A 13,749-nucleotide genomic window follows, 5' to 3' on the forward strand; every position below is an offset into this window, starting at 1 on the left:
CTCCGCAGCCGCAGTTCCGGCGGCGGGAGGAAGCGCGGGGCCGCTCCGCTCCGCTCCGCTCGCCGGGGGATGCGGGAGCGCTCCCGCCCCCGCGGCCGGCGGGAGGCGGGCGGCGGCGCGGGCGGGGCGGACGCGTCGCCCCGCAGAGAGCGGCGGGGGGAGCCAGCGGCGGGCTGCGGGCACAGGCCGGCGATGGAGGAAGGTGAGGGGCGGCTCCTCAGGCCGCGGAGCCGGAGCCGGGCCGAGGCGGTCGGGCCAGGCCGCTGGCTCGGGCCGGCGGTGCGGCCGCCCCTCGCGGTTTGTGCCAGGGCACGGACGGAGGTGAAGCGCTGGGCTGCAGGACACAGGCGGCCTCCCGGGCCCGGCCCAGCCCGAGGCAGCCCGTCCTCTGCAGCCCCTGGAGGGAGGCCCGGCCGGTCTCTAGGGGACGCGGGGTCTTTTTCTCTTCCCTCGCCTGGCATTGTCTCTGGGCAGAGCGCCCGGGGCAGCATCTGTGGGCTCCATGGATGCTCCGTGAGTGTACTTTCTCTTTGGCATCCTTCCGTATGTTTTAGTCAGTCTTCTTTCTCGTTTCGATAAGTATTAGAGAGCATCCAAAAGAGGGCTACGAAGGTGGTGAAAGGCCTTGAGGGGAAGCTGTGTGAGGAGCACCTGAAGTCACTTGGTTTGTTCAGCCTGGAGAAGGCTGACGAGGTCTCCAGCTTGCTCAGGAGGGGAAGAGGAGGGGCAGACACTGATCTCTTCTGTGCTGACAGTGACAGGACCCGAGGGAATGGGCTGAAGCTGCGCATCGAGGGGTTTAGGTTGGTAATTAGGAAGGTTCTTTACCCAGAGGGTGCTTGGGCACTGGAACAGGCTCCCAAGGGAATGAATGCAGCACTAAGCCTGACAGAGTTCAAGAAGCACTTTGACAGGGCTCTCAGGCACATTGAGGTGTCCTGTGCAGGGTTGAGAACTGGGCTTGGATCATCCTTGCAGGTACCTTCCAACTCAGTGTATTCTGCGATTCTGTTTCACTTTTAGCCCCTGCACAAGCAATTTTCTCCATGTCTTTTCAGTGCAAACCCCCTTTGTAGGGGGTATGAGATGGCATTTTCTTGGAGAAATCAGCAGAAACAAAACTGTTAATAGGTACCCCTAAAAATGCCGGAGTAGAACAAGCATATGCAAATGTGTCCCATGGCATGTTCCAGCCTCCCAGCTGTTCTCAGCAGGGGTACTTTCTGAGTTGCACGGTTTCTGTATATTTAGGAGTCTCCAGTTGCTTCTCCTCCATAACTGTTTCCGTATTCTCATGAATCCGTGCAAACTCTTGGTTTACAGAACATTCTTTGGGTAGGAGTGTTCTGCGTGAAGGTGATGTGCAGTGAGCTGGTTCTTTTTAGCCTGACTCATTAGGTTTATTTGAGAACTTTTTGTATTAGAAAAGGTGAATCACTGCTCTCTATTCAGTGTGTTTGTGCACTTCACTAACTAGTAGATGTCTGGCATGTTTCTGTTGGTCATCCTCTTTTCTAGACTGAGGCATCTTCAGTTTGCTTCCTTGTTCCTTGTATGGAAGCCATTGCACAACTTAAATCACCCTCATGGCCCTTCTCTAAATGTTTCCCAGCTCTATCTTACCCTTCTTTAGATGAGAAGGCAAAAATCACAGAGAGTGCTCAATTAGTAGGTGAAAAGTAGATGAGTGTAGTGGCACAAAGTAGGAATGAGTTATGTTTTTCTGCAGTAGAAGTACAAAAATAAGTGGAATGTATGTTTTCTGAACAAGAACTTGTTTGAACTGAGGACTTACATGGAACTGAAAAGCAGATGAATTATATGCTGGATAGAGAGTTACTAGAGGCTGTGTCATCAGTTCAAAATTCTAGATAATTCTTATTGTTACCTTGTTTGACTTTCATATCACTCTGAAGGATTCATTGAAGTGAAAACAGAATTTTTTCTTGTTTGTGGCAGCAGCAAGAAACAGAAGTAATGCACTCGCATCTTTTTGTGATATTGCTTTGGGGTGGAATATGTAGAGCAGTCTTCAAAACTGAGGTGAAGATCTTTTGCTGATTGAGATGTTGTTTCAGAAGTAGAATTTTAAACTGTTCCTTCTTTGGGAGCTTTCTCTTACTGCTGTTAATGCTATGCTTTATAAGTTTGTTACACTTCTGCTGTGATTCACTTCTCTGCCAGAGAAGCAAAGGCCTTTTCCTCCAGTGTTCTCAGTGTTGTTGCTTTGATCATACCTAGAATGACAGGGGCACTCAGTTGTCCTTCCAAGCACATATCTGCCCACTTTTGTGATCTAGGGTTTTCTTCTGCTGTGTTTTATTTTGCATGGTACAAATTATTTTAAACTGCAGTGCACTTGGTGTTTGCATTGCTGATAGACTTCTCATATACGTGTCATGAAGACATGCTGGTATACATTTCATTTTGGATTGACATGAAGATAAATGTGATACTAAACACCCTAAACCTTGTGGTGTTTAGAATCTTTCCAGTTCTTGTCTTGTTTAAGAAGGTAGACATTTTCTGTTCATTCTGTGAAAAATGTTACCATTGAGATCAGAGTGATTTATAATTTGCTCTGTTAACACACTGGTGTCCTGATACAGGCAGACATCATTTTAACCATTTCTATTTCTATCTCTAGTTTCTAACTTTTAGATTTAATAGCCAGGAATTAAAAGCAGACTGAATTAGAATTGAAGTCATTAATATACAACCAGAGTACTTAAAAGCTTTGTTCTGGGGTGTGAAGATTGACGCATCAAGTTTGAAGTTGGATGGATTTATGAAGGAGCTGTTTTAAGTCCAGAGGAAAACTGGTGGCTGCCAAATTTCAAGCAATGTTGGACAGTAGGTCGAATGGGAGAGCTAAAAATTCTGGAGCATGAATTACAGTTAAACCTTTTCATTGCACTTCCAGAATGACATAAATGTTGTGGGGTATCTTTAATATAGGAATTATAAAATACTTTTTGTAATGAGTCTTTTGGTATTCACAGACCTGCAGACTGTGAATTAGCCTCATTGCCTTTCAGACTGTAAAATAAATGGACCAGGACTTCAAACTGCTGCTGCTCACAAAAAAGTGAACAGAAGCCCTTGGTGTTGTGGTGTGAACTATGTGGCTGAGCAAACTGGGCTTTAAAATTATGTGTTAGACTAAATATTCATAAATTGCTTAGTTCCAGTAGATCCAAAAGCAGGAAAAAAAGTTATATTACATTTGCTTTATAAAAGCCTTTGCCAAATAAATAATAGGCATCTCAATTTAAAAGTAATGGGCTAGCCCAATTTTTGTATTACACTGCTATAGCAGCAAAAAAAAAAAACAGGATGAGGAATTGGTACCAGTTTCTCCCAGTGTCTGCATTAAATTTATCTAAACTACTGATTTCCTTCATTTGTGTTCACCAAATGGAACAAACCAGTTAGCTTCCAGTTTGGGTTCTGGGTAGTCCCAGAGTATGGCCTCAAGAGAATACTGTTGTTTTTTCTAAGGAATAACATAAGAATTGATTTCTGTAGTGTTACATTGTTATTTTAGTTGGGCATATGACATACTTTAATTGAGCCTTTGTCAAATATGTCTTCCATGGGATTGAATCAGTAGCAGTAACTGGGTGCTACCTGCTGCTGTGTGGATTTCCCAGTGTGATTTTATGTATTGTGTTGCAATAACTTGAAAAAAATGTCTTCAGGGGCAGCAGACCTGCGACAGAGAAAGAAACAAAACTGCACAGAATCTGACAAAATGGCTCCAGAGGAGAGAAACAAAGAAAATTCAAAGCTGGGAAGGTCGCCAAAATGTAAGCTACAGAATTTTTAGCTGACTTTTGATTGTTTTTTCATTATTCTCTTACATTTTATGGGAAGATATTTGTAGCATGGTAATGTATAACAGACTTACTTTGAATTAGGGTTTTGAATATTTCAAGGGAAAACAGGCATGCACACTGGAGTTCTTTAATAATGACATTTTATGCGTTGGAGAGTGAAATGGTAGTCTTGGACTGTTTCAGGCTTGGGGAGGTAGAGGCAGGGGAGTTAAAAATTTACTATTACTGTTTGCATACAAATAATATTTTTATTGCTCCTGGAATGATGTTCTGGTTGGAAGCTGATATGCATGAAGTAATGGTACTGAATCAAGAGCAGACAAAAAGTCCTTACAGCTTTTCAAGAACAGAAGTAAAATTAGGTATAATTTTAGGCAAGTGCTCACCAAGCTACCAAAAGCTTTTGTGTTAAAAGTACATACTAACTCAAGGGAGCTACAGGTGAAGTAAACACCCTTTGAATGAGTTTGGTAAAATTCAGATTAATTTGTTCTTATATTCAAAAACAGAATGGAAAACAGAACGTCTCAGAAATTATGTTAGATGTGCTATGCCGCCTCTGTCTGTTAATGTCTTTTAGAAGTTTGTGGTGTTTTGGGTAGAATCTAGAGTTTGCTCTATTTATCTGGAAGAGGCTTTTCCTTCTTGGAATTCATTTGACAACAAAGCTTGCTGGATAAAATTTGCAGTGTAGTGTGTTGAGTATTTTGTCTGAAGGTCCTGTGAAGCAATGATAACAACTGGGAAAGAAAACTACAGGACAGGAGTAACAAACCAGTTTTCAATGTATCTGTGCTGCTGATGGTATGATAATTCTCATGCCAGTGAGGTCGCTTGTTGTTCAGAAATAAGAGTCATGTGTAGGATGTACTGTTTGTTTCTCAATCCTCTGGACTATTTTGTGCATTTTCAGATATGTTAATCCAGCGTTTTGCAAAGCTTTTCTTTGGCTGTCTGGCGGCAGTCACCAGCGGAATGATGTATGCTGTGTACCTCTCCACATATCATGAACGGAAATTCTGGTTTTCCAGCAGGCAGGTAAAGATAAACTACTGAAACAAAAGCCAAATTGTGTCCTTGAAATCAAATCTGATCCATGTCATGTTGAAACTACTTGCAGTCCTGTGTCCTTCTACTGAGGCTTCTGTCTTTGAAACTGGTTCATTTTTTTTGGTCTTCTTTATTTTCTTTTTGTTTCCTCCTGCTAACAGTTGTCGTGGCTTGTCATGCTCTTGTATGTTTTTCCATACTACCCTTCATCCTTAAAATACCTTTCTAAAATATAGAAAAATAACTGAAGCATACTGGGATTGCAGAAGCTAATCAACAGGAATATGTGTTGGGCTTTTTGGATTTTTTTTTTTTGTGTTTGGATTTTGGTGGGGTTTTTTGTGTTTTATGGTTGGTTGGTTTGGTTTTGTTTTCTTAAGAACTCCATTATTAAGTGAAGTATAGAAAGTTGAATGAAATTTGGGTTTGTGAATATGAAAAGATCCTGTGGATTTTGTGCTGACTTATAGTGTGGATTTGAGTTGCTCTGATTCCAAGCATGTTTGCTAAGTTACAGAGAACATTATATACCTGATAGAAATGCTGTGAAGATTAATGTTTTGTGGAATATTTTGAAGATGTACAATGAAGTCATAACCATGTACTGTGTTACAAAACTGGTCTATCTAAAAATATATTGTCTTCTCTGGAAGGAGATTGCAGGTGATTAATATATATTTTTTTTCTAGGAACTTGAAAGAGAAATTACATTTCAGGGTGACAGTGCCATTTATTACTCATTCTATAAAGAACTGCTAAAGGCTCCTTCCTTTGAAAGAGGTACAAAATTCATTTGTTTTATTAGCTTTGAAGAGTCCTGTTCACTTTGAAGACAGTAAAAAACTCCTGCAGACTGGGGAGACTAATTTTATTCTCTTATGGAGGTATATTGGTCATATTAATTAAAAACCACACACTGTTCTAATTTTTCAGTGCCTTTTCAACAACAGTATTTAACTACCCTGTATTCCAGCAGATTGCCTTTAATCAATACTCTAGGATAGGGTTAATATTACTCTTATTATGCCCTGTGTCAAAGTTATCATTGGGTTTGCCTGTGTCACAATAGTGGATTTTCCTGCCATATAAATGTAATTTATGTTGAATTTGGGAATGAGGGATGAAAATTACTGTTTTCCATCCTCTGTCAAAAGACAGAGCAGTTTCTGTCACAAGCTGATCAGTTCCATCCTGTCCCTGCCAGAAGTTTTTAATCTTGTCAGCTGCGATGGGTAGATGCTGATGAGCACTGAGTGGTGGGGACAGAAAGGAACAGGAAGGAGAACAGATTGGATGACAATGATCTTCCTTTGTGCTCCTGCTCTTTACCCTGCACTGGCTCTGGGGCTCTCTGACCCTGGGTCCCTGAACCAAAAGGAAACTAAAGCAGTGAAAAGAAGAAGGAGCACTTCCACGCTTGTTCAGGGAGTTCAGAATGCACTGCACTAGCATGGGGCTGGAACTCAGGAGAGAGGAGGATGAGCTGCCCTAACTTGCAGTGGTCAACCACTGAATTAGTTCTGTCCCTTTGTGAAACCTCACTGAAGCCAGTAAAACTAAACTTTGTGATTAGTGTTTTATTGGTTGAAGAGTTTCTCAGCTGAAGTGCAGCACATCAGCAATATCTGAGGTCTTTGGTACACTCAGTGCCTCATGTCCTCTGGGGATATTGCCCATGCTGTGAGTGGATGGACTGCATGCCTTATTCAGGGATGCTGTCTCTGCAAACAGGTAGACTCATGTCTGCAAGGCATTACAAGGCATCCAGTCTTCAAGAGGGTACTACAGCTGTGCTGAACCCAGTTGTAAGTCCTGAAAGACCTGGTTTGGCCTACAGGGAACCAGCTGCAGACCATACACCAAGATATGCTCAGAGCTGGAAACAGTTGTCTGGTTTGACTGTTGCATTGTTTTTGAGGCTTTTGTTCTCCCCTATATCTTGATTTGGGTTGTTTTTGCTCTTCCCTCTATTGTTCTAAGTATTGACAAGTCTTTTCTTTATTTATAACATTTTGGAATGGTCTTGGAATGATCAATTTTAACCCCATAGAAAGGCACATTGTGTTTGGTGAAGGATTCTTAGAAATCTCAGAAATGCAGAGCTGAAGGGGGTGATGAGGCTGTCATACCTGATGTCCTTCTGGAGACAGGTTTAATACATCCTGCTCATCCCTGTTAGATCTGTCTCACTCCTTAAGGTCTTCCTGTGAAGGTGATCTATAGGTGTGTAGTTCCAGGACTGCATCAGACTGTTACTGAAAAGTCAGATTATAAATTCTGGGCCTTCTATTTAAAGACTAGATAAAAAAAAGGGTAATAACTTTCTAGCTAGATCAATAGGTGGAATGATATCTAACTCAGAAGTTTCTTCTTCCTTTTAAAATTGGTGTGGTGAATCAGTCAGTAGCTTTAATGATCAAATCTTATTCTCCCTGCCTTTGAATACACTTCAGTCTCTCTTAGGAACAGCAGTAGTAAATGATTCCAGGAATATTTTTTTTTTGTCTGTAGGTGTTTATGAATTGACACACAACAATAAGACAGTATCACTGAAGACCATAAATGCTGTCCAGCAAATGACTTTGTACCCAGAGTTGATTGCCAGTGTTTTATATCAAGCATCTGGTAGCGAAGTATGTGCATTTTTCCTATTTTCTGTACTTGCATTTTGGTTGTGTCTGTGTGTGTGTATGAGACTTTCTGTGCTGTATCCAACTAATACATACATTTTTTGTTGAATGAGTTGAGCTAAGGCTCTCACCAGGTCCAGATTCTCCTCAATTCTGATCAGTCTCTGGCATAGGATTTTTGGGGTTTAACACTAAGCAGTAACTTCTTCTGTTATTCTTTACTTCTACAGACTGCTTAGAAATGTCAGGAGTATCTGTGCTATCCATTGAAAACAGGAGAGTTAGTTCCCTCTTTTGGAGTACAGAAGTCTGTTATAGTGGTACCTGTCTGCCCATTCTCATAGGGAAAACCACTTCTGTAGATTAACCTTTTGTCAGTTTCCACTTTACTCAGGCTTTGTTCTGCTTATGCTGTGTACTTGTGACCTCTCTCATTATCTTTCCTTTTTTATTATTTACTTATTTTGGAACCATTTTTGCCACATCTTTACTTCTTCAAGTTCTTCTCTTTTATAACTTCTCCTAGTAGTCCTCTGAACTTTATATCCCATTGCAGCATAGATTGTTAAATCTGACACATAGAGTGTTCAAGCTAAAACAAATTCAAAAATCATGGCACTGGCAAGCTGAGTCCTGAAGTGTGCACTTAATTCACACTGCTTTGTTCTTCCCCATGTTTTATAAAAGCATGCCCAGTACTTTTCTAAAATAGGAGGCGTCTCTTACCTGTTTGTAAAGCACCTAGCACATTGTTAGCAGTAACAAATTGTAAATAGTAATAATTTCCAGCTTCAGCTCAGTTGCCACTATGTCTCTTCATTTTTATTTGTAATTTCAGGAAGTTATTGAACCAGTGTATTTCTACATTGGTATAGTTTTTGGACTGCAGGGAATTTATGTGACTGCATTGTTTGTAACCAGTTGGGTTATGAGTGGGACTTGGCTGGCAGGAATGCTGACTGTAGCATGGTTCATTATTAACAGGTAAGAAAAACATCTTTATACAATCTAGTTTGTCAATAAGGAATTTTAAAATATTAGTGGATTGAAGTGATTTTAATTAGTGGATTGAAATGCTTCTATTAAGCTTTGTGTTCTCACTGTGAGAACAAAATCTTATGGTGAATAGAAAACATTTCCAAGAGCTTAATTGATTCTCATGATGTTTGTTTTTTTTTTTAATGGAAAGGCCTCCTGTTGTCCAAACCATCCACATTACCAGCTGAACTGACTTGATGTATGTGTGTGAATACAGGAGTATTCACACACAATTTCATTTTTCAAAAATATTCCTCAGAAGGTTTGGTTTTGTGCTGATGAAGGATGAAGACAAATGTTCAAAACAGAGCTGTGCTCTCTGGCCAGCTCTAAATGTTGTGGCAGTTGTGTGGTAGCATAGAAAGAAATTATCAAGTGCATTTTTTTTGTAAAGAATATTTGATTTTTTTTAAGTCTTCTTTTTGTAGTGGGTTTTTCTGCAAATTGGAATTTTCTTAGATGATCTTAATATCAAGACTTTTTTATTTTAAAACAATTCACTTGGAATTCCCCTTCCCCCTATGAAGTGCCACAATAATAGGGAGCCTCATTTGGGCAATGAAAACATATGTTCATGCTCTTGGTTTGTCACCATGGAGCTTTGGGGCTTTCTGAGGACTTGAGAGCACTTGAAATAAAAGAACTATAGGGCAAAATGTTAGAGATATACCTTTAAAGTTGAACTGTTGGGAAGCATCTTCTAGGAGTGTGAAGTCGTCATGACAGAATCTGTGATTAGAAGCTGAAAATACTGTTCATCAAGCTGGTGTGAACAGTCAAAAATAGGAAAAATGGTGAATAGATCTGTAATTTTTTTCAGCAGTGAATAAGATTAAACAGTGTCAACAAAATGAGAGGTTTAGTAGTTAAAAAAGCTCCAAGTATGCCTCTGTAAGAGGCTTCAGAGGAAAAAATGAAAGGTAATGCTTTTAAATACCTAAATGATAAAGGAGCTTGAGGTTCCTTTTTAAAGGCATAGTAGACACAAAGCAGACTCTGTACCTCTGAGACTGATATCTTTGATCACATTTGAAAGTGTAGCTTGTGTTTCTGAGTCACTTTAGCACTTTTAAAAACTTTCACCTACACCTCTAATTGTGTGGATACTGTCAAGTCATTCCATGAGAAAACCCTGCATGCTCCCCATCCGTCTTTAATCTCTTGTTTTGCTGGGCAGAATTTTTCCCTGTAGACAAAATATTTGCTGCTGCTGCTTGAGGGAGCACCAGTTTATATCCTAAGTATGTTGTACTCAACTACCTAAATCACTTGTTTAAAACATATTGTATGAGAACTGAAAGGAATCTTTTCTCTCAGCTGTGAGCTGATTTTCATTGCAGGTCAGAAAAAGCTCGAGGCAGATGCTTTTTGGCTTCAGTCCTGTAAATGTCAGCTAACATGAAAACCTGCTAAATGAATGAGTAAAGATTGGGCCTTCCATGCTGTTAATAAATTTGTGAACTGTATCAGCAGCAAAATTGTGTCAGTGTTACTTTGCAGCAAAATCAGGAAAAGTTTGCTTGCAAGGCCACATTTACAACTAGAAGTGGCATTTAGGCTTTCCTTGATATTTTTGTACAAATATTTTAATATTTCTGTTTCTTTGTACTTTATTCTAGGACAGACACAACAAGAATTGATTATTCCATACCATCAAGAGAAAATTGGGCTTTGCCGTATTTTGCATGTCAAGTGGCAGCTCTCACAGGCTATTTAAAAAAGAACCTAAACTGTTCTGCTGAGGTAAAGCAAAATTAGTTTCTTAATAAAGAGCTGTGGACAAAACTGTACTCTAGGTTAGTTACTTCTGCTATTGTTGCCCTTCTGGGCAGAAAACAGTAGAAGTTTTGTTTCTTCTTTTCAAAAGAGCCAGTTGGATTTCACCTAGGCATGTGCAGTTTTTGCTAAACAACTTGTGCCCTACCTTGTTATGCCCCCAGGAGGGTTCAGAGAGAACAGTGTGGTAATGGGCCCTGTGCTGCTTGGTTTTGAATAAACCTAGGCAGAATTTTTCTCATGTAAACTGTTTTTCTTGAAAAAGGTTGTTGTTACTTTCTTACCCTGACTCTGTCTTAAAAATACTTCATCTGATTGGCTTGAAATGTTTTTGAATATTTCAGTAATCTGAAAGTTAAGCACGTCTGCAGTCAGTATTTTAATTATTTCCCAGGACAATAATTAATTTCTGTAGTTTATGTTATAATGACCTCTCAATTACTTGGTGACAGACATGCATGGGTACAAAATTAATGCTTTTTCTTTTCTTTTTTCCTTCTAGAAGTTTTGTTATCTTTTGGTGAATGCCTCAACATATACCTTCATGATGATGTGGGAATACAGTCATTATCTCCTGTTTGTCCAGGCTGTTTCTCTTTTCCTGCTAGACAGCTTTGCCCTAGCACAGACAGAGAAGGTACTGGAATTTTTCAGCCTACTGACAGTTGGGGATTTACAGGCAGCCTTTGAGGTGTCTGCCATTCATACTGCTCAGGAGCTCCAGAGGGCACAAGGCTGAGAGATGAGTGTCTTGTAGCCTGGGCCCAGCTGAAGTGCATGTGATACCCATCAGAAGAATAAAACAACTTTAAACTGAGTCTCTTCTGGAGTGCTGTTTTTGGGATAGAAGCTAAACAAAGCTTCTGAGACCTGAAACATCCTTGGAGAGCTAAAACAGTGATGAATGATACTCCTCTGCTTTGGGCTAGCTGCCTCTTTTCTTTCTCCTATTCACAGCAGGGTGGGCAGACCAAAGAAGGGCTTTGTTGGCTCTGTGCAGTTAAAGGGCTCATTTTCACCCTCAGTGGCCTGTCCTGCACTGCTTTCGCAATAGATAGACTAGACAGATGTTGAAGGCAAATTGATTTTTGAATACAAGAAAGTATTTAAATTTATTCTGCAAAATGGTTCTTAGAAATGTTGCAACAAGGTGGTTTTATTCTGCCTGCTGCAGTTGTATATATGCTTCTTTGTACATGCATGCCTTTTGATTTTGTTAGATATCAAACTGCATGCAATTCTAATTCTCCACCTCTTCTTTCAGTTTCTTTTTATTCTGTTCCTAAGCAGTGGGAAATGTTTGATCTATTGTAGTTCAAAGCAGAGTGTATAAGGCAGAAAATGGGTGTTTTTGTAAAAAACTTAAGAATCAAGAATCAAGGTTTATAACACCTGCTTGTCAAGTAGTAAATAACAGCAAGTGTAGATAGCAGTCATTATTGATTCCTGAGACAGATTAATGAACAAGTTATTTTGAGGGCAAGGAAAACACCTGTTTACACGTGATCTCTGTCACAAACTCTGTGTTCTTACTGGTGCCTTGTACTTACTGCTTCATGCTGCATCACAGGGGGATGTTACTGAATGGGGAGACCTTGTAAAATACTCCTGTTTCTGGCATTTTTACAGAATTCTTGTGAAGTAATTGTCCATTAGATACCAAGGCTAACCAGAATAATTTTCATGTGCAATGCTTTCCAGAGCCAAATGGTGCCCTGCTAGATTCATGAGTTGAAGGATTGAAATCAATTAATCCCTGATTAAGAGAGGAAGTGAGCTATCTACTGATCTAAAAACTAGGATTTATATCCTAGTTTTATTTTATTGTTTATTTTTTTCTTCAACAGGTGCACGAGGTATACAGAATCTACCTGTTTTCTGTCATTGTGGGGTACCTTCTGCAGTTTGAAAATTCAGCCTTACTAGTGTCACCATTACTGAGTCTTGTGGTAGCTTTAATGCTCTCCAAATCCCTTCAGGTAAGTAGACTTTCTTCTAACCCTGAGTGTGGTTTTAAAATTTAAACTGAACTCCAAAAATTATACAGAATTCTTTAAATATTTTTGCAGATGAATATGAAAAAAAGCACATTTGTGTCAAGATTGCTGAAAATAATGTATATTTATTTGGTACTTACAGTAGCAGTGACACTAAACTTCTTATTAAAGGTAAGATTCCTCTAAAAAGTGATTTTAATTTCAGAATCTAAATTAAAAGTCGCAGATACATCTTGAAAAAATTTTGTAAAATGTTTTGTAAAATGTAAATTATCTTATTGATATGACAGTTCATAGCTTAATTCGTAGTTAGTATGTAACAATTCAAACAGCTTCATCTTGTTGGGGTTTTGGTCTTCTGGGTTGATACAGTATAGAAATACTCTTTAAAAGATGCTTTATCTCTTTTATAAATATGGGATTTGTTATAACTTGAATGGCCTCCACAGACTAGTCTGAATATTAAAACAATATTCTTGTGCACGGTGACACAATAGCCAGGAGCAAGTATGAGTGGTCTTAGGGTAGATACTGCTTTTCATTTACATTTCAAGTAGAACATGGGGACAGAGGCTTTCCCTTTGTGTAGGGGTCAGTTAGGAGTTGAGATGACACAGTGGGATTTTAGCCTGGTCTTGTATTTTGATTAGGAATTCCCTCTTGCTGGCCTTTCACACATATTATTGTGTTTTTCTTCTATGCCTCAAACTCACCATGGTTGTGTTAATTAACAGTATTAACTTAAAAGTAAAGAAACTACTGAGGCCTAGAAGGCTTGAAAGAATGCTCACATGTAATTATTTTCCTGTGCAATTTAGAATGACTAGCCTTGTTGTATCTCCAGGAAAATAAAATCCAACCTTGAAAAATATGTGTTAAATTACAGTTATGAGTAAGTTGCAGAACTTTAGGCAGCTCAGACAGTCTGTGTGAAGATTACAAATGCTCATGACTTCTGCTCAGCTGCTGTCCTATTTTCTAGCGGAGCCAAGTGCAGCACTCTTGGGCTTGCTTGGGAGTAAGTCTGGGTCTGTTTTTCATGATCCTTTTGCACTGCTCAGTAGTCTTTTGACAACTTATTGGCAGCTTTTCACTTGCCCTCCTGGTGTGGTATGGGAGTGGAATAAGAGAATAATATTCTCAAGGAAACCCTAAATGTAGATTTATTGAAGGTTTACAATGCTATACCAGTATACCTTAGTTAGCACGCTTAATCCATTTTGTTAGTTTTAACTAAGTCTTGAATAGTTGATTGTCACCTGACATTTTGTAATCTGAATGACTATGTGAAAACTGCTTCCAGCTTTTTGTGTGATTTTTCTCTGCTAAATTAATTTTCAGATGTTCATTCCTCATAAAGAAAATGAGCATTTGCTGAAGTTCATTGAAGTAAAACTTGGCTTAAACACAACTAAGTAA

The 13,749-nt window shown here is 39.5% G+C and overlaps 1 protein-coding gene across 2 annotated transcripts in view; it reads left to right on the top strand.

Annotated features, from left to right (window-relative positions):
- The first annotated feature begins 15 nt into the window (after window positions 1-15).
- Window positions 16-13,749, top strand: part of DPY19L4 (dpy-19 like 4) — a 32,588-nt gene continuing 18,854 nt past the window's right edge. The window contains exons 1-11 of one of the 2 annotated variants that reach the window (XM_064391914.1): window positions 16-202; window positions 3,702-3,809; window positions 4,753-4,877; window positions 5,579-5,669; window positions 7,401-7,522; window positions 8,358-8,503; window positions 10,177-10,300; window positions 10,836-10,970; window positions 12,181-12,312; window positions 12,403-12,501; window positions 13,672-13,745. In XM_064391914.1, the coding sequence (XP_064247984.1) occupies window positions 70-202; window positions 3,702-3,809; window positions 4,753-4,877; window positions 5,579-5,669; window positions 7,401-7,522; window positions 8,358-8,503; window positions 10,177-10,300; window positions 10,836-10,970; window positions 12,181-12,312; window positions 12,403-12,501; window positions 13,672-13,745 (1,289 nt within the window). In that variant the 5' untranslated portion in view covers window positions 16-69. The other variant, XM_064391921.1, reaches the window with a different exon arrangement.

The sequence above is a fragment of the Passer domesticus genome, chromosome 1 (assembly GCF_036417665.1).
Source record: "Passer domesticus isolate bPasDom1 chromosome 1, bPasDom1.hap1, whole genome shotgun sequence".
Taxonomy (NCBI): Eukaryota; Metazoa; Chordata; class Aves; order Passeriformes; family Passeridae; genus Passer; species Passer domesticus.